This window comes from Bombyx mandarina, chromosome 01, assembly GCF_030267445.1.
Source record: "Bombyx mandarina strain Sakado chromosome 01, ASM3026744v2".
In the NCBI taxonomy this organism is placed as follows: Eukaryota; Metazoa; Arthropoda; class Insecta; order Lepidoptera; family Bombycidae; genus Bombyx; species Bombyx mandarina.
The window spans coordinates 14959466-14978952 of record NC_143208.1 but is presented as its reverse complement, the minus strand read 5'-3'; the positions used below and the strand labels follow the sequence as shown (position 1 = coordinate 14978952).

Here is a 19487-nt window from a genome sequence, read left to right as displayed (position 1 = left end):
GGTCTCGACCGGCTCGTTCGACCAATGGTCCGAGAGCTCTCTCCCCCTTTGAAGACGCATCAGCCGTGGGCTCGGCACGCGGCTGCCCGAGACGCGAGCGACATGTGTGAGTCCTCGTTCCATAACTTTACATACTTATAAGCTAATTACCATTATGCGCTTGCACTGATCCCCCGCGTCCGCCCTTGGAATATCTATTGCTTTGCTGGCAGCATAGCCTGATGCGGATGTCGTGGCCGTTTTTGCAGCATCCGCTAGAAGTTTCGCTGTTGGATCCTCCGCATCTGCTACTTTACAAATATCGAGATTCTGCAATTTCTGGAACATACAAATCGTTAAATTAAATAGGTAACAGGATTTTTACATTCATATTGTTATGGTTAAATAAAGTGAAATCCGCAATCGACTATTGAAAAATGCATTAGAATCTTTCATATCCAATATTCAATATTTTTTCTACTAATATGAAAAACGATAGCCGTCTTAATCAATTCAGCCGATTGAATTTTTTTTACATTATTATACAACAGTCATTATTCACAAACCATTTTCCATTTACTAGTGATTATTGCAAAGGTAAACCAAGTTATGGGTTTAGGAATAATATTATAATAAATCTATATTTATCTCCATATTCAAGATTTACCCAACATCAGTTGTATATGTGTTTATGGCATTTAAAAACTAACACTTTTAGGACTTTTTTTAGTTTTATTTTCAACTAGGCATGTAGTGCGGTTTCGTTTGTTCTAAATTTGTACTTCAAAAAGGATAATATACATTCCATATTTTAAAGGTAAAAAACTTGCTTCTGTAACTCTCTGACCTGTAAACTAGTTGTCAATTTGTATGTGTCGTACACAAAAACCGCAAAGTAACAGACACGCTTAAACCTTTCACTACGTCTATAATACTATGTTCTAGGAAATACGTAATCTTTACATGTATTAATATTTTGTTAAAATTTAAAAGAGTAATATGACAATAATTAGTCAGACAAGACAAATTAGGACAGAGAAGAGTTTGAAACGACTGACAGGAAATGGAAACGGCCTATATGTGATATTTGTCTAGTATATATTCAATTGTTAAACACAGATCTATTCTAATATTATAAACAGTTGTGTGAGTTTGTTTGTTTGATACACTTTGATGTACTAAATACTCAACCAATCAAAATTAAATTTGCATGTACATTGTCCAGGATACAGAAAAAAACCTAGTTATTTTCACCTAGAAAAAGGTACTATTCTTGAGGTATAGTTTCATACATTATTTACATTAATAGATTACTAATGGAAGCTCATCATTCTTCCGAATACACAGATTTTTTCCTATCAACTACTATTCTACATGTGTATTTAGCATAAATGTGTGTTATGTTTAAATGATTATCAATAAAACAGTTAATAAAGTTCTTGAAAGAACACGAAACTTCGAGAATTAATTTCAATATTGCTATTGCTAAAATATGTGACCCTAAAATTGCTGATGTCTATGAATAACGGATCGTTTGGAGCCTCTGGGTCTGCAGACTCTGTATTTTGTACCGCATGTTCCATGGGGAATGCTCTGAGGAATTGTTCAAGATGATACCAACGTCTCGTTTTTACCATCGCACCGCCCGCCACCGGAGTAGAGTTCATCCATACTACCTGGAGCCACTGCAGTCATCCACAGTGCGTTTCCAGAGATCTTTTTTGCCACGTACCATCCGGCTATGGAATGAGCTCCCCTCCACGGTGTCCCGAGCGAAGGAATGACATGTCCTTCTTCAAACGAGGCTTGTGGAGAGTATTAAGCGGTAGGCAGCGGCTTGGCTCTGCCCTTGGCATTGCTGAAGTCCATGGGCGACGGTAACCACTCACCATCAGGTGGGCCGTATGCTCGTCTGCCTACAAAGGCAATAAAAAAAAAAAAAAAAGTAGATACAGGTGGACTGCATTAGTGGTTATAATGGCAGTTATTATAACAGTCTGTGTATTTTGTTGGTGGATGTCTTAAATTTGCTTGCTATGAAACGGACTTCATTTCAGAATTTCTCTGCCTGAATGACTCTTGCTATTCAATCATTGTAGTTGATAAGTTAAGGGGTTGTAACTAATTTATTTAACATACTTTATCGATTTGTTCTCTCTCTGCTATGAGCCATGTCATCGGTGGTTCTGGTGGTAGCTGCTCACATAAAGAGTCCTGTAATTCCTGCATTTTAACTTTATCCACAAAAGCTGCATTTGTTAATGGTTTTGAAAGATCAAGTTCCTTCTTCTCATACCCTCTCCTGAAAATCACAAATAATATTTTCATAATAATGTAGCTAGATAATGTCCCATTGGCCACTGGACAAACAATGAAAACTCCAAAATATGTTAAATATTCAGTATAAACAATATTTTAATAAAGCTTGCAAATAACTTCTTGAGCGTGAAGCTTGATTAATGGTGCCATGATGATTAAAGAAAATTCAGATTAAGTTGAATGTTTCAGTCTTCGAAATCCGAGAAAATTGAATAAGAATTAAATTGATATACTAAACATTTACAATTTTGATATAACGTGAATTCAATCACTTTAAAAGTACAAGGCACAATTCTTACTTCTTTTTAGGAGTATCCTTAAAATGATCACTCTTAACCATAATGTCATGACCACTAGTTGTTATTCCATATGTAAACTTTGGCCGATCTTCAGGCAAGATTGTCATCTTTGTCCTGTATGATACACCAATGGTGATTGTACCAATTGGTGTACGCAGTTCACTAATTTTGATGTTTCTTCGATTCTCTCCTGTTACACAACATCATTTCATTAAAACTTATTAAACACAATACAACTTATTGATCTATGGTACCCATAGTCAGTTAAGACCCTCCTTATGCCTATGGTATGATGACCTTTTTTTTTTTTTTTTTTTTTTTTTCGGGTAGAGGGCCGAACCTCCTACGAGGTCCCCGCGCCTAGGGGGCGCGCGGGGTATGTGAGACTCTACGATCTGCAGGTGTTGAGAGCAGACCGCGGGCCCAAGGAATTTAGGGCCCACCCACTAAACGACTCCCCTGCACTCTTACACCCGGCGTCCGATCTCCGTCCGGGGTCAAAACCCGGTCAGAGTAGGGGGGTTCCCGCGGTCAACACTACAACCAGACACGCGGCGCCACCCCGAGGACGCCCGACCGACGGGTCGTCGAGGCGATAGTCGACGACCAACGACGTCAGTCTCCGCGGTACGGCGGCCCTTCAGGCCGCCCGGGCGATGCCGCTGGTGTTCCGGGATACCCCGCTGGGCCAGAACCAGCCTGCCGGGTCGGAACGCGATACACCGCCGACCGGGTTGCTCTTCCACAGTATGTTCGGCGACGACAGCGACGACGAAAATGCGGACCGCATCGCAGTCCGCAGCCGCCGACGCGTCGTCCCGTCCTCCTGGTGCCAGCGCGCTAGAGTGACGGTAGCGTGCGGCGCAGTCTCAGCCCCCTTAGGTCGCCCCGTGACCATCACCGGGAGGAGACTGCCTCCTCATAGGGGCCGGAGCTGGACAAACGCCCTCCTCCGACCCCGAATGGTATGATGACCTGATCTATGGTACTCAACCAAATTTTATTTGACTAATTTAGCAACTGTATTTGTAGTTTTCTTTATAAAATATATTGGAGCAGCAACCTTTTTTATTTTTTAGTCCAACAGGGATGTGTATAAAAAGCCACAATGCACATTTTAATAGGATGGTTATAGCATAGCCAAGTTTTTTTTTTCCGAAGTAAGCAAATATTAATAGAGTATAAAACAATTACACAAGTTGTTTATTCTACAAATAATAATGTATGGCAAATTAAAGAGCATATCTTAAAATATTGCATCTTACCCAATTTTTCAAAATTTGGTTCTCCGCTAAATATTCGGTGGGATATCTTGTATGTCTCTTTATGTTGAGTGCGTGCAAGTTTATATGCTGGGGTTATGCGTGAAATCGTCAACGTCGACTTAAGCATTACACCCATTCTGTAGTATATTGTAGAAGGTGAACATATTTCACTTGCAGTCGTCAGTTTCACTGTCCACAATTCAAGTACCATTTCATCACCATCTGTAGTTCGAAGTGTAATTTCTATGGACAAAACTTTGGACAATGCATCAACTACTTCTCCATTGAGGACACGCTTTGTTTCTTCATTAACTCCAGGTTCATCAGGGATTGATAGGTTGAACTGAAAGTACCAAGCAAGGTATATCAAATGTGAAGAATCTTCAACTCCTACACCATTTATATATAACAAGTACTTAGCTTGGCACTGCAATGTGTACTTATAGGAGCTATATTACAATCAAACACTATAACTCGCAATGCTTACTCGCAACAAAACGATTTTTTTTCTTTGGTGATTATTTTCCTTTTAAAAGCATTTTTTCACAAGTGTAAATGTATCTGATATTTATGAATATAATTATTTAATTAATTTTGACTTCGTGTAACTATTAAAAATTCTGAATGGATTTGAAAATAAATACATCGTTAGCGCAGCGCTGCAGGCAATAACTATTTCGCTCAATTTCTAATTCAATTTTTGTGGACATACATTCAGAAAATGTAAAACAACAATTTTAGTTAGTAATGTGTAAATGAAACTATTCAAAACGAGATATTGAAATTCTCTGCAATAAATTGCAGGTTTTCAATCTTCCTATATCATAAGGATATACAAAATTTAAAAGACATACATTTTATTACCAAAGGGAATATCAAGGATGGACAAACACGGTTAAAACAAAATTAATTAATGTTGTGAAAAACTTTTTTGTAATTCGTTTCTCTGTATTTAAGCACAGCTGTAATAAGTATTGAATTTTAAAATATTTTTAGCTTACCCATTGCAAAGGTGGTGTAGAATCAACACCATTTTGTGGTTTAAAATCTTGACTGATTTTCTTTCCTTTCCTGCTCTGGACCACAATCTGTGCAACTTTTAAAGTCAAAACTTTGGTGAACTTATACAAACGGCAGCGTTCTTGAATTTCTGAGTTCGATGCTGCCATTTTGACAAATTAAAATCGTTGTAAGGTTAAAAATAGGCGTATTCACTCCATCGTGACCATTTACGCAGTTTTAGCCTATCTTTTTATTTTTATATGGCGTGCCTGCGTTGAACGCCTGAAGAAGAATTAACAATATTCAGTCTAAATTCTCACAAGCACAGTGCTGACACTCCGTTAAAACTTCGAAATGCCAAACTTTTGTAAAATATTAATTAAAAACAATACAATATCATTCAAAACAAATTAATTCAAAGACCTTTTCCGCACAAGAATCTTGAAAGAAGATTAACTCAATCTCAATCTCAAATAATAAGTGTATAATCTATGATCTCAATAATAGTTAGGTACCTATTAATTATACAGGTAATGTATTGTAATCAATGACTGTGTTGTAAATAATGTTGTTGTTACCTAATCTCTAGTGTAATCTGCATGTTTTTTTCTAATTATTCATTGATTTTGTAAGTTTATGAAAATACGAAGAGTGATGTTAAATATTTGTGGACATTTCCTTTTCAGATCCTCCCGATCCACTACCGGTATGCTTAGGCATTCCAAGCACCGGTCACCGTTCTCGTCAAACCCGTAGAATGCGACAAATACACGTCCTTTAAAACTAATAGCCCATCGAGGTTAGTAGCAAGAGGTTGGAAAAATAAATAGGTAATTGAGGATTTTTGGCGGGAACGTAAGGGGTGAATTCTTAAGTTTACAGGAATATTAATAGCGGCTTGTTAGCGGCTTCTTAGCATCTGTAAAAGTGCTCAAGCTGGATGTGGCTTTTCGGGTTTCATCATCATCATCGTCACCAGCCTGTGGCAGTCCGTTGTTGGACATAGGCCTCTCCAATTGTTCCCCACTAAGCACGATCCTCAGCTTCTCTCCGCCAACTCCTGTCAGCCACCATGCACAGATCATCACTTCACCGAGCCTGAGGGCTTTTCCAGCTAATATGACCAGCCCATTGTCACTTCAGCTTAGTAATTCGGTGTACTATATCGATAACTTTGGTTCTCTGTCGGATCACCTCGTTCCGGATTCAGAGAAACTCCAAGCATAGGCCCCTCCATAGCTCACTGAGCGACTTTAAACTTGTAGACCAGCCCAACTGTAAGTGTCCACAAGTTTTTTGGCCTTACAAGGTCTTAATTAATTACAGTTTATCTCATCGAATTTCAATTCATTCTATTTCACATATTTTTTTTGCCAATATGCTAAAATTTCCGGTAAATCAATTTTATTTCATTTCCCTTAATTTCTTTTTATCACATTCCTACCCACCAATTTACATAAAAGTTAAACATTTTTCTAAATTCGCTATTTGCAGCAATAGCATTGGCATCCAAGAAGCCAATTGCCACAGAGATAAAGAAATTATTTTATTTATTAGTCAATTGAGTTTTTCTACGGGTACAAATGTATAATCTAATATATAAAATTCTCGTGTCACGGTGTACGTGATTGAATTCCTCCGAAACGGCTCAACTGATTTTCGTGAATCTTAGCGTGGATATCGGCCAGGGTGGAGAATCAAACAACATTTATTTTTCATCCCCCCAAATGTTAAGGGTGGTCCACCCCTAAATTTTGTTTTTATTTTTTTATGATACAGCATACAAAAATACATACAACCCTAATTTTCGTCCCTTTACGATCAACCCTTATTTTTTATTTATTAATTAAAAACTTTAATTTTTTTACTTATATATGGCAAAACAACGTTTGCCGGGTCAGCTAGTAATTCTAAATTTTCCAGTTTTTTAAAAACAAATAAATGATCATCTGAAACAAAACTTTCGGAAGAGGCTTCTCTGTTACAAAAAGTGCATTGAAGTCTTAATGAATGTCCATAATTTTACTTAAAATTTTACATTTCATTGAATTATATCCCATGAAAAGTTTTAAAAAAAATGATTTCATTTTATCTCATCTTTAATCGTATAAATAAACTAGGCAGTATGGTTTATAATTCTTTAAGCCTCGTTCAATTGAAGAATATAAATAAAATAGCTATGGTTTCAATAATAATCACTACCTACCTACTGTTCAGAAGACCAGTGGCAGTTGTTCGACGTAGTGCTCAGTGTGGAGATAACTTGGGAGAAAATGTGTCTCATACAAAAAATAATTTGAAACCTTGACATATAATACAATTTTCTTGTTTTAACAACCAATAACCAGAACAAAGGTGACGTCCTAGACTGGTGTTGGTCAGTTCAAGTGAATTTCATCAAAGCAACGAGAATATAACAGTGGAGCTTGAAAATAGTCGCGATCAATAATGTTGTACAATTACATTTGTACCCTATGTATGTGAGCAAAAGTAGGTGTTAAGTTAAATATTATGTACATAGTCTTTTTAACTGTGTGTTTTCTAAACTAAATGATAAATTCCTGATTCCATTAGTTAAATAAATAAATTTTTAGTATACATTTTTACCCTTGAGATTATTTATTTATTTCAATATTTTGCTTGCGCCGTAGGTAGATCGTGCTGAATTGATTCATAGCAGTGCTCCAGTCGACGATCAACGATGGAGAAGAGTCGGCCGCCTCAGGTACAACTATATATATATAGTAGCTTAGTTTTTTTTCCTACCTAAGCTAGTAAGTAGCCTTGAAAGGCTATATGAGCGTAACCGAGCGAGTAGATGAGATCACGGGGCTAAAACCTGAGGACGTTGCTAGCGCAAACCCTAGCAAGAACAGTACTTCGCAGAATCTACCTCCGGATCGCAAACACAACCCACTGCCGAAAAACTCAGCGGGCTGTCTGTGAGTTAATTTATTCGCCAAGCCCTTCGTCACAAGCAACAGGTCCGATGAGAATAATGACCGGTGCATGAGGTACCTAAAAGTACTGTTAGTGGATGGGGAAGATCCGAAATGACATTGTTAGGGTGACGTTGAATATTTACCATTCGGTCCGCAGGATCGGGAATCTAGTTATCGGCGGCTACGACGAGAAGGTTCTGGTGTCGTGCCACTTTTTTAAAATAGCACACTGATGCCGATTGTAAATACTTAATGATAGACTCGAGGTCCATGTCGTTGATATCCACATTCCTTACATACCACGTTCCTCGGACGGCTATCCTGCGAAGACGGGATTGTAAGATTTGAAGAGGGTCAACAACAAGTCACATGTTTACATAGACATTATTTGTTAATTTTGAATTACCATTCTCTTTTATGTTCTTATAAAATGCATGCATAGCACTACAGTTACAGTAATGTGGTATGTTTTTTGGGTTTATTTAAAATTTTTGAGACCGTTATGGATGACCAACATAGCAAAAACAAAATAATTGCTGTTTTAAATCACAATACTAAGCTTGTTCAGTGTCTCCTTTCTGCATTCTGCAAGAATTGTATGAAATGTGTTTAAACACATTATGAACACAAACAACATGAAATGAAATGAATTCTTACATAATACATAATCATAATACAATTCTTACAAACATGTGCACTTTGCGTTCCAGTGTCCGGCTTCATTTTTAGTCCATACACTGATTAAGCCTAGACATATGCGATGTTTTATGTGCAATGCCTTTTTACTGAATAATGTGTGCTGCTGCCCTCTGTTTTATTTTTATCTCTTCCTTCTATCACTCACTACCTTATAAGGGGAGTCGCGGTACAATCCATAAAATCATATGACAATTTAAGTCTATTGCTTGTTGCAGAATTGATTTCTTAATTATTTCATGACATAGTTGATAGGTTCATGAAAATTTCACAGCTGTGCCTGCATTGCAACTGCTCACTTTTACACCTGACAAGATTTGTGTCTTTGCAAAATTTATTAAAATTATTCATTTGTACCTATTGAGGGGTGAAATGCTATTTATTTTAAGCGACATTTCACTCAATATGTGACATTTATCTTTCTAATTAAAGGTCACTTTTATTTGGTATTAGTATCAACAATTCTGTTTTTAATTGAACTTCAATTCATTTCATGTCATTCAAAAAGCTGAAGAAATATTTTGTTATGATATTTTTTACAAATTCTAAGCTTTAAATGGCTCTCCTCTAAAATTGCAAAAAAGTTCCTTAAAGCCCTCGATCTGGCCCTTTAGTCGAACTGAACGCCTTGGTTTTCAAATGGAAGTTGTAGCTTTTATAAAGATACTCTTTTAAAATATCTTAAAAAATCTTAAAATTATTTATGGAAATTATCGCATTTTATAAATTTTATAATGAAAATATCAAGTTTATAAAATTACTTATTCTCTGATTTTGGCTTGGTCCGAATGGTATAATAGGTTAGGCCCAATGGTGTGCCGCATGGCGTTCAACATGTTAATAGCAACATAATAATAATGTTTATTCGGTAGGCAGCGGCTTGGCTCTGCCCCTGGCATTGCTGAAGTCCATGGCCGATGGTAACCACTCACCATCAGGTGGGCCGTATGCTCGTATGCCTACAAGGGCAATAAAAAATAATAATAATGTAGATTTAGTATTTAAGTTTAGTTTCAATGGAAACCATCTTTGTGTAGCTTGTGAACTATCTGACAAAATATGTATTTCTGAAAAAAATAAAGACAATGAAGCGATTGTTGAACTATGCACAGTAAAGGCTTTGTATTTGAGATTACCTTTAAGGTCAAAGTTAAGGTTAAAGATAATTACAAAAAAAAATTAACAATATTATCCATTAATATGTTTGGTCCATACCGATGCTCTTTACTTATCAATGATCTTTCGAAATTAGTTCATATTTTTATGATCTTTTACACTGTAGAGTTATTTAAATAAATAACTGGTATTTTCTATCAGAAAGTAAAGATAACACAGTCATGCTACACCCGACTTACAAGATGTAGAGACACACATACCCGTCGTGGCCTAAAGGATAAGACGTCCGGTGCATTCGTATCTAGCGATGCGCCGGTGTTCGAATCCCGCAGGCGGGTACCAATTTTTATGATGAAATACGTACGTAACAAACGTTCATGATTGATTTCCACGGTGAAGGAATAACATCGTGTAATAAAAAACAAACCCGAAAAATTATAATTTGCGTAATTACTGGTGGTAGGACCTCTTGTGAGTGCGCACACGGTAGGTAGGTAGCACCACCCTGCCTATTTCAGCCGTGAAGCAGTAATGCGTTTCGGTTTGAAGGGTGGCACAGCCGTTGTAACTATACTGAGACCTTAGAACTCATATCTCAAGGTGGGTGGCGGTATTTGCGTTTTAGATGTCCTTGGGCTTCGGTAACCACTGAACATCAGGTGGGCTGTGAGCTCATCCACCAATCAATGCAATAAAAATATATAATAAAAACCCTTTTTATATTTTTTGAAGTGAAGGAAGTCTCATGAATTGTTTTGATCTTCTGAGTCAACAAAGTGACTTTGGTTCTGTGTTTTTTGTACTGTCTGTTCCAAAGGTAGTACTCGGAGGAATTGTTCGAGATGGTCATTTCATCTCGAGCTTGAGTCGAGTTCATCCATACTATCTGGAGCTGCAGTGTTCATTCACACTACGTTTCCAGGGATCTTATTTGCCATAAACCATCTGGCTCTAATATCAATACCCACCCCTCCATGGTGTTTCCCAGGAGCCATGACATGTTTTTCTTCAAACAAGGCTTGCAGAGATCCCTCAGCAGTAGGCAGTCGCTGAGGACTGATATTGCTGACATCCAGGGGCAACGGTGACTCCTGGTCATATGCCCACCTGAAAAATCTCACTAACTGTATAGTTAGTTACTTTGGTAGGAGTAAGTTATTTAATGAGATCTATCTCATTAACCTTTAACCTGTAGAAAACACAAAGTTATTATTTTTGACCAAGTCTGGTATTTACGAACCGTGACTCTAAAATAGGTCTTTTTGGGCTTTAGGCGTAAAATGTCTTGAAGAATACTTTTGGCTGATAAAAAATAAACTAAAACAATTTTGGACAGTCGTCATATTTGCATCGTTATAGATAACAGTTTATGAGTGGAAAAGTCTGGCTTGTAAATCTTCACAGTCAGCTTTCCAACGAAAACGTCTAGACGGAGTAACGTAAGGAGTGACTCCCTATCAAAGTTCGAAATTTTGGGTTTTCTTTTACGGCTTACACGGTTTTGTGTTATTTCTTAAATTTATATGCATAATATATACATGACATGTGTCGTGAAAGGCCTCTTCTCACGTAAGTAAATAATTCGTGTTTGATTATTTTTCGTACGATAAATTATTAATAATAGTCTGGAAATAGCACACAATAATTTCTGTATCAAATTTCTAGGCTTGTCATTTTAGAAATTTACGACACCTATGAAGATATTGGAGCACTAATATAAGCCTGGGAATTTTTTTGTGTTATATTAAAATTATACGCCTATTATTTTCGAGATCATTCATACATACATCACTCTATAGTCCGTTTTGCAGGGGATCACTTGGTAATTTTGCGACGCTATGACATGTTTTTTTTTTTATTGCTTACATGGATGGACGAGCTCACAGCCCACCTGGTGTTAAGTGGTTCCTGGAGCCCATAGACATCTACAACGTAAATGCACCACCCACCTCGAGATACAAGTTCTAAGGTCGCAAGTATAGTTACAACGGCTACCCCACCCTTCGAACTGAAACGCATTGCTGCTTCACGAGAGGCTATCAGCTTAGGTAGGATAAAAAAAAAAAAAAAAGCTTCACGGCGGAAATAGGCGGGGTGGTGGTACCTACCTGTGCGGACTCCCAAGAGGTCCTGTCACCAGTGATTACGCAAATTATAATTTTGCGGGTTTGATTTTTATTACACGATGTTATTCCTTCACCGTGGAAGCCAATCGTGAACAATTTGTCGAGTACGTATTTCATTAGAAAAATTGGTACCCGCCTGTGGGATTCGAACACCGGTGCATCGCTACATAAGAATGCACCGGACGTCTTATCCTTTAGGCCACGACGACTTCAAATGTCTTGACTTCACATGTTCTTAATATCTATAATTATATTACTTTCATGGCTTAATTTTGTGTTTCTATTGTCATTACATTGTTCAACTTCTCAGGTAGATATTTTACAGTTGAAAAACGTTGCGAGGTGAATTTCGTAATTTCATTAATTTTATCTATTGCTTAGATCGGCGGACGAACTCACGGCCCACCTAATGTTAAGTGGTTACCAGAGGTTGAGATGAGTTGTAAGGTCTTAGTTTTTACAGTACAACGGTTGCCCCACCATTCGAATCGAAACGCTTTTGTACACGTCTCGCGAAAACCGACAAAAATACGGATATATACGAAAAGAGCATCCGTCACAAGTCTTTTTTTTTATTTTATTTTTTTATTGCTTCGATGGGTGGACGAGCTCACAGCCCACCTGGTGTTAAGTGGTTACTGGAGCCCATAGACATCTACAACGTAAATGCGCCACCCATCTTGAGATATAAAGTTCTAAGGTCTCAGTATAGTTACAACGGCTACCCCACCCTTCAAACCGAAACGCATTAACTGCTTCACGGCAGAAATAGGCAGGGCGGTGGTACCTACCCGTGCGGATTCACAAGAGGTCCTACCACCAGTGATTACGCAAATTATAATTTTGCGGGTTTTTGACTTTTATTACACGATGTTATTCCTTTACCGTGGAAGTCAATCGTGAACATTTGTTAAGTACGTATTTCATTAGTAAAATTGATACCCGCCTGCGGGATTCGAACACCGGTGCATCGCAACAACGAATGCACCGGACGTCTTATCCTTTAGGCCACGACGACTTCTTAAAAGTCTCTTAAAAAGTTGCTGCTAACCTCTAGTGCGGATTCGAAATATTTCCCACCACCAGCATGTCAGGTTGAATTCAGAGGCTTTAATAGGTTAGAATTAAAATATGAGGTCAGTTTAAGCGTACTTACGATTTTAATAAAATCATAGTGGGTAGCTGTATCCCGAATATTACATTATTTGATTAAAAACCCGTTAGTGTGGTTAGTGTAATTTTAGATCATTTTTAATTAGAAATAAAGCAATAAATTATTTTATTAGTAACTAAGTAGTAGTAATTTTTAAATTGAAAAATTTTGAACAAGTCTTATTGATTTCACTTTTTTATTAAACGTACGTAACGATGTTACTGAAATATCAATTCTACTTGAAACTATTTTAGTTCAATTCTTGCACGGTTTTGTAAAAGCACCTAAGCTGTTGATTCGTCCAATCGCTTGTAAATTAAATTAATTAGAATAGCTTTAGTGCTTATGAAGCTTAAATTGGTCAAAATAAATAATTTTTTTCATAACGTTTACATACTCAATGATAGCTCAAAATAAAACTTGCGTATTGTATACAACATCTTGTGTGCAACCCGCAAAATTATAATTTGCGTAATTACTGGTAGGACCTTTTGTAAGTCCGCGCGGGTGGGCACCACCACCCTGCCTATTTCTGCCGTGAAGCATTGATGCGTTTCGGTTTGAAGGGTGGGGCAGCTGTTATAACTATACTTGAGACCTTAGAACTTATATCTCAAGGTGGGTGGCGCATTTACGTTGCGGATGTCTATGGGCTCCAGTGACCACTTAACACCAGGTGGGCTGTGAGCTCGTCCACCCATATAAGCAATAAATAAAAAAAACTTCACTTCGTGTCGCTATACTGTAACTAATAAAACTAGAGTACGAATTAAGTATGAGCTTTTCGAGGAAGTGCCGGATCACACGACGATTCTGTCGTTCAGCAAAGGCTTTGTCGTGTAGAGAATTGCTGCTCGTGGAAAACGCACGAACAAAATTTACATAAATGTAATATGTGGCTATTATTATTATAGTGGCTATTAATGTCATGTATAATGTAATGTATAATTCAAATACATTTGAAGATCAAGCTTCAACTGAATCCACTTAAATAATATAAGCAGAGAGCGTTAAAATAATATTATTTAAGTCCTATAGAGAACTCAGACGATTTCGATCACCGTGGGAATTTCGGATTGTGCAGCAAAAACTGTATTAATTGTTAAATTATATATGTCCTACCCACCTAATACATGTGCAAAACACAGCACAGTTCTAAGGTTTTTTTTTATGATTGAAGTATTACTGGTGGCCCGGAGGCCTTTCCAGTTTCACCAGTACAGGTGGGCGAGCAAAGGCTCGGCCAAGAGGGGTGGAACTTGCTAACAGCTGCCCGAGCGCCTCCGAAGGAAACCTAACAGCTCAAGAGCACCTGCTTTGCGAATGAATCTACTACCGGATCGGAATCGCGACCCGCTGAGAAGTTCCGGCGAGAAACTCAGCGGGCTGATGTATGGGTTAGGTTACACATCGAACTCTTTGTCAAGTTCTACGAATACGGTTATCGGGGTCCCTAAGCCTGCCCCTAGTGTTAGAGCTGAAGGCGTCTAATGCAAAGGTTATTGGGTCTGATGGATCCGTAAGTACGTGGGTTCTAAGGTATGAAGCATGTAGGTAACATGAAAACTGTACCTTGTGCACAGTATGATACGATGAAATGTAAAGTGTGATGGAAAAATTTAAATGTAAAAGACAAAAACAAATATTGTAGAAAAGAGATGCGCCTTTGCACAAAAATAGCTTGATGTAAATCTAATAATACGCAAACCGATGCAGCTATTTGAATTGTGAACACTTGTACTTGTTTATTATTCAAATGAGTTTAAAGGACGCAAAGTATGCGAATGTTGACGCCTATAATGTAGTAGTAAATTGTTTTTATGTATTCGCGGCATGCACCAGTCGATATAAGACGAAATATTCTTTATTTACCTAAATGGAATATTTACAACGAAATTATATAAAAAAATAAGATCAATTGTGTAAAGTTAAATTCTAGTTTTTAAAGACAAAGGTATAATGAACTGTTTGATACAGGAAAAACCTTATCGAAATAAAAGTGACACTTATCCTTCACTTTGTAACTCAATAATTACTTAGCATTTCTGCCCACGGAGCTTCTAGCTGGATCTTTTCAGTCAGTTGCGATTCCGATCCGGTGGTAGATTCTGGGAAGCACTGCTCTTGCTATGGCTAGTGTTAGCAAATTCTCCCAGGTTGAGCCCGTGAGCTCAGCTACCCGTCGAGGCGTAGCTAGAATTAGCCTTACCCCCTTGGCTGCCAGTGAATCGGAAGAAAAAAAAAAATAGCAATGACTCGAAATCTTGTTAAATTTAGCAGAATAGCATGCACATAACTAAACTATATAACAAACAAATTTCTCGTAGTTGTAATTGTAATGAAAACAAAATTCCTACATACGCTCAATTTTAATGAACTTATTGAAGCAAATCTTTTCGTTTCGTATCTTATAAGTTAGATGATGTACAATCAAAAGTTCGGGTCAGGAAATATCGGTGGCACTTTTAAAGTTTCACTCATTGAGGTCCGATATATTACCTTATGTGTGCTGACCAGTATCCACGATTAGGCATTACGTCGTCTAAGTTAAAACCACCGTTTGCGTTTTAGGAGGGTGAAGAGGAATTGCCAGATTTGGACATATTGCTGCAATGCCCGGTATGCTATGAAATACCGTTAGGTCAGATTTACCAGTGCAACGAAGGGCACCACGTATGCGAAAGATGCAAGTCCCGCATCAACTTGTGCCCGGTTTGCCGTGCCCTTTTTTTCGGCACACGGAACTTTGCCATGGAAGAATTGATTGGCAACTTCCGCAAACTGTCGGCATTCGTGAGTATCGTCTACACGAACTATACGATTATTGAAATACAATATAAAAAAATTGTTAAGATTTTTTTTTGAGACTGCCCTTAATTTTTAGAAACTTGCCGGACGCCACACTACGGGCATTCTGGCCCCAGATGGCTGTTGGCCTCCGCCGAGAGACACTGATTCTGATGACACGGACTCTGATAGCGACATCGACGTACGTACATAAAAATGTTTTAAATAGACGCTTACATGTTCACACATTCATGCATCGATTCTTAGTTAAAATTGTGGGTAGGTACCTACTGTAGGCATACATTTTAATCATGTTCATGTTAAATCGAAGCTTTTGTTCGATACGATTTCTTAGCAGCGTCTTTTTACATTAACTATTTTATTTGCATCTTTTTTAATTATTTGTCTAACCGATGGAGTTTTGGCAGGTGTCCCTTTTAGCCGCACCTAATCCATGCAAGGGTGTATTCCGATGCCTTTGCTGTGATCAAATGCATCAAGTCAGGTTGCCATCAGCACGAATACTGAATCACCTACGCTATCATCACGCACCGCAACTTATCGAGGTAAGCAAGAGACAACATGGCCGCATTTGACGATTTCATTCGACAATGTAATGTAAATACTTATGAATCATGAGCTTGCGTCCGAAAAAAAAAAAAACAATTCACACGCTTCCCTACCTTAGCCGGACGTTCGATGTTCAATATAATCGAGATAACGCATCGTACATTATATAATTAATTGTTCAAAATCGATGTGAGTACCAAAAGTTTTGTCACTTTCAGGGTGATGCTGAAAACGGCGAATACACTAGGGCCTGGCAAGTAAACACCCGTTGTAAAAAACTAGTAACCGCTCTGCGTGTCACGAATATGGGCATATTTTTCTTAACAATCGAAATGAGCGGTGAGAATTTAATATTTACGCCTATTAAAATTATTAATGGTTTAGATTTTTCTTTTCATTATTTTGCGCCTTTTTTATCTAGTATGATTTAGCTAGCTAATTTAATGTTTGTAGGTATGTACCTGAAATTTACAATTTTGGCTTTAAAATGTTTTTTTTTTATCCTACCTATGCTGATAGCCTTGTGAAGCTATTTCAGCTTCACCCTAACGTTTGTAGGTGAGCTCACGGGGCTCAAACCGGAGTATTGCTAACACTGACCCTAGCAAGGGCAGTGCTGCGCAGAATCTACCACCGGATCGGAAACTCGACCCACTGAGAAGATCCGGAGAAAAACTCAATGGGCTGTGTCTATGGGTTAAAATGTATGATTGTTTATTTACAACGCAACCGAAGTTGCGCAGTAGTAAGTAACGTCAAGTAACGACAGGTCGACATTTAGGGATGACCGTTCCTTATTTCGGAATAATTTTCGAGATATTCACAGAATTTCATTGGAAGTAGACATATTTTTATTTTTTCAACGAAGAAATCGAAGAACGCTCTTGTTTTCAGATGAGAAGATATGCGCTTGGCTGACCATGGCCGCCTCGCCCTGCGTCTCGCTTTGTTTCAGCTACACTCTCACATTGTCCGGATGCGACCGCGAAGCCATTTTCATTGACACCGTAAGGCCTTTAATGAGATTTATATGTTTAAATAAATTATTTCACTTGTTTCATTTATGTTCATTTCACGTATGTCTCGATGTAGGAACGGAGAAATAGTGGTAAATAATTTTCAGGTGTCATCCGTGCGTTCCTGCGAAGGTTCGTTAAAGAAGCGCGGCCATTGCTTGGTGGTGACCGGAGCCGACTCTCGTGCTCTAAACGCGCCCCTCGTTATAAACACGAAACTCACGATCCGCCGCGTTCCCCTGAGTCAGCTCGCTGACGAAGCCGAGCCGCGTTTCTTCCTTCGCGTCGCGAGCCGCAGCACCAGGCCGACAGTGTCCCGCGCCCACCGCGAGCTGGAGCCCTTCCTAGAGGACTTGCAGGAAGACGTCGCGAGACTGTCGCGCGCCTTCGCTTCGCTCGGTCACGATGCTCTGATGCGTTTGAACGACGCCACCGGAGGGCTCGGCTTATTCGCGGCCGAATTTCCATTACGCGACGAACTCGAAAACGAACGCGAGTTGTCGCGCAACGCACGCAGGCGCATGCGTCAGAGGCTGAGAGCGGCACTGATCCGCGAGCGACGCGCCCGCGAACACTCTTCCGACGATTCGGACGAAGAGAACATTCGGATTCTCCAGATACCAAATAACAACAGCGTTCGCCGGACCGGCCTCGCTTCACTGCAGCAGCCGACAGAGGGCCCAACTAGCGGCCCATCCGGCAGTGGCATCTCCAGCGGCCCATCTAGCAGCGGCCAATCCAGCCTTGCCTCTAGCAGCCATGCTAGCAACGAACAAGGCAGCGAAAATCGCCCCAACACTAATAAAAGGAGGCGCCGTCATCGCCGCTAAACTGAGTCTGATGTCTCACGTCTTTCAAATACGTGTAATTAATAAGTAGAATTTGGTGTCATAAATGTAATTCAGTATGGTGTTGATTATTCATTGTTTGCCGTGTCGGAACCGCTTCAGTCCCTAAGTGTTCTCGTCAGTATAAAATTTTAACTTATCGCTGTTTTAATAGAAATCGTATAATGATAATCACATATTTGAAATTAATATATTCGTTACAAATTATTAAGATTGTATTACTTCATGATGGATGTTAGTATAGACATATAAATTTTAACTAATAAATGAAATAGAATAGTAATTATATAATAATTTAAATGTGTAGTGTTATTTTTATTTGTTTTGTTGAAAGATCATTTTATTTGCTATGACGATGTATTCGCTTTTTATGAATTTACTATGATGAAATAATAAAATATGGATGTGTCTTCTAGTAACGATCAATACAATTTATTCTTGCGCTTAACATCAATGGATTTAATCATAAAAGTGTATACCACTGTAGCGTTATCATTAAATACTTGTGTTAATGTACTTGTCCACCGAGACTATAATTAAACTTACAAATAAATGAACTTAGTACATAATTCGACTTTGATTATCTCCTGAATAAAACATTTAAAGGGATATTCTATTCGTTAATTAGTCTGTATAGTTTTTGCTTCACCTGTACCTACCACGAATACATATAAACCGTATATATATTATTAAACGCATTATTGCTTCACGGCAGAAACAGGCAGGGTGGTAGTTACCTGCCCGTGCGGATTGACAAGAGGTCCTACCACCAGTAAACTCACTCGAAATATTAACCTCAAGGATTAAACATCTGACCCCAAATCCGTCATGTTTGTTGCTATCAAACTTATAATTGTATTTAATGCTCGGGTCAGTTTAGGCTTATTGGGTTTATAAAACTTGTAAATTTTATTTTTATTTTTTTTATTGCTTAGATGTGTGGACGAGCTCACAGCCCACCTGGTATTAAATGGTTACTGGAGCCCATAGACATCTACAACGTAAATGCGCCACACACCTTGAGATACAGTTCTAAGGTCTCAGTATAGTCACAGCGGCTGCCCCACCCTTCAATCCGAAACGCATTACTGCTTCACGGCAGAAATAGGCGGGGCGGTGGTACCTACCCGTGCGGACTCAAGAGGTCCTACCACCAGTGAAATCAAATTGATCATTATATTTTTACCCAGAACAACACTATTCAATGGCAATTAACAAAAATCCTTTTTTTTTTTTTTGTTGCTTAGATGGGTGGACGAGCTCACAGCCCACCTGGTGTTAAGTGGTTACTGGAGCCCATAGACATCTACAATGTAAATGCGCCACCCATCTTGAGATATAAGTTCTAAGGTCTCAGTATAGTTACAGC

The 19487-nt window shown here is 38.5% G+C and overlaps 2 protein-coding genes across 3 annotated transcripts in view; one reads left to right on the top strand and one right to left on the bottom strand.

Moving 5' to 3' along the window:
- Nucleotides 1-5318, bottom strand: part of LOC149503585 (autophagy-related protein 13 homolog) — a 39372-nt gene extending 34054 nt beyond the window's left edge. For both annotated transcript variants that reach the window (XM_089730844.1, XM_089730840.1), the window contains exons 1-5: nucleotides 4864-5318; nucleotides 3863-4205; nucleotides 2598-2787; nucleotides 2119-2281; nucleotides 151-318 (exon numbers count right to left, since the gene is read on the bottom strand). In XM_089730844.1, the coding sequence (XP_089586970.1) occupies nucleotides 151-318; nucleotides 2119-2281; nucleotides 2598-2787; nucleotides 3863-4205; nucleotides 4864-5031 (1032 nt within the window). In that variant the 5' untranslated portion in view covers nucleotides 5032-5318. The remainder of the gene's footprint in view (nucleotides 1-150; nucleotides 319-2118; nucleotides 2282-2597; nucleotides 2788-3862; nucleotides 4206-4863) is intronic.
- Nucleotides 5319-7045: 1727 nt separating this feature from the next.
- LOC149503584 (uncharacterized) lies at nucleotides 7046-18687 on the top strand. The gene is made up of 8 exons (XM_089730834.1): nucleotides 7046-7358; nucleotides 7520-7589; nucleotides 15469-15690; nucleotides 15782-15886; nucleotides 16113-16250; nucleotides 16473-16593; nucleotides 17149-17261; nucleotides 17378-18687. Exons 2-8 carry the CDS (start codon nucleotides 7566-7568, stop codon nucleotides 18098-18100), a joined length of 1446 nt encoding a protein of 481 aa, XP_089586960.1. The 5' UTR covers nucleotides 7046-7358; nucleotides 7520-7565; the 3' UTR covers nucleotides 18101-18687.
- Nucleotides 18688-19487: the final 800 nt, after the last annotated feature.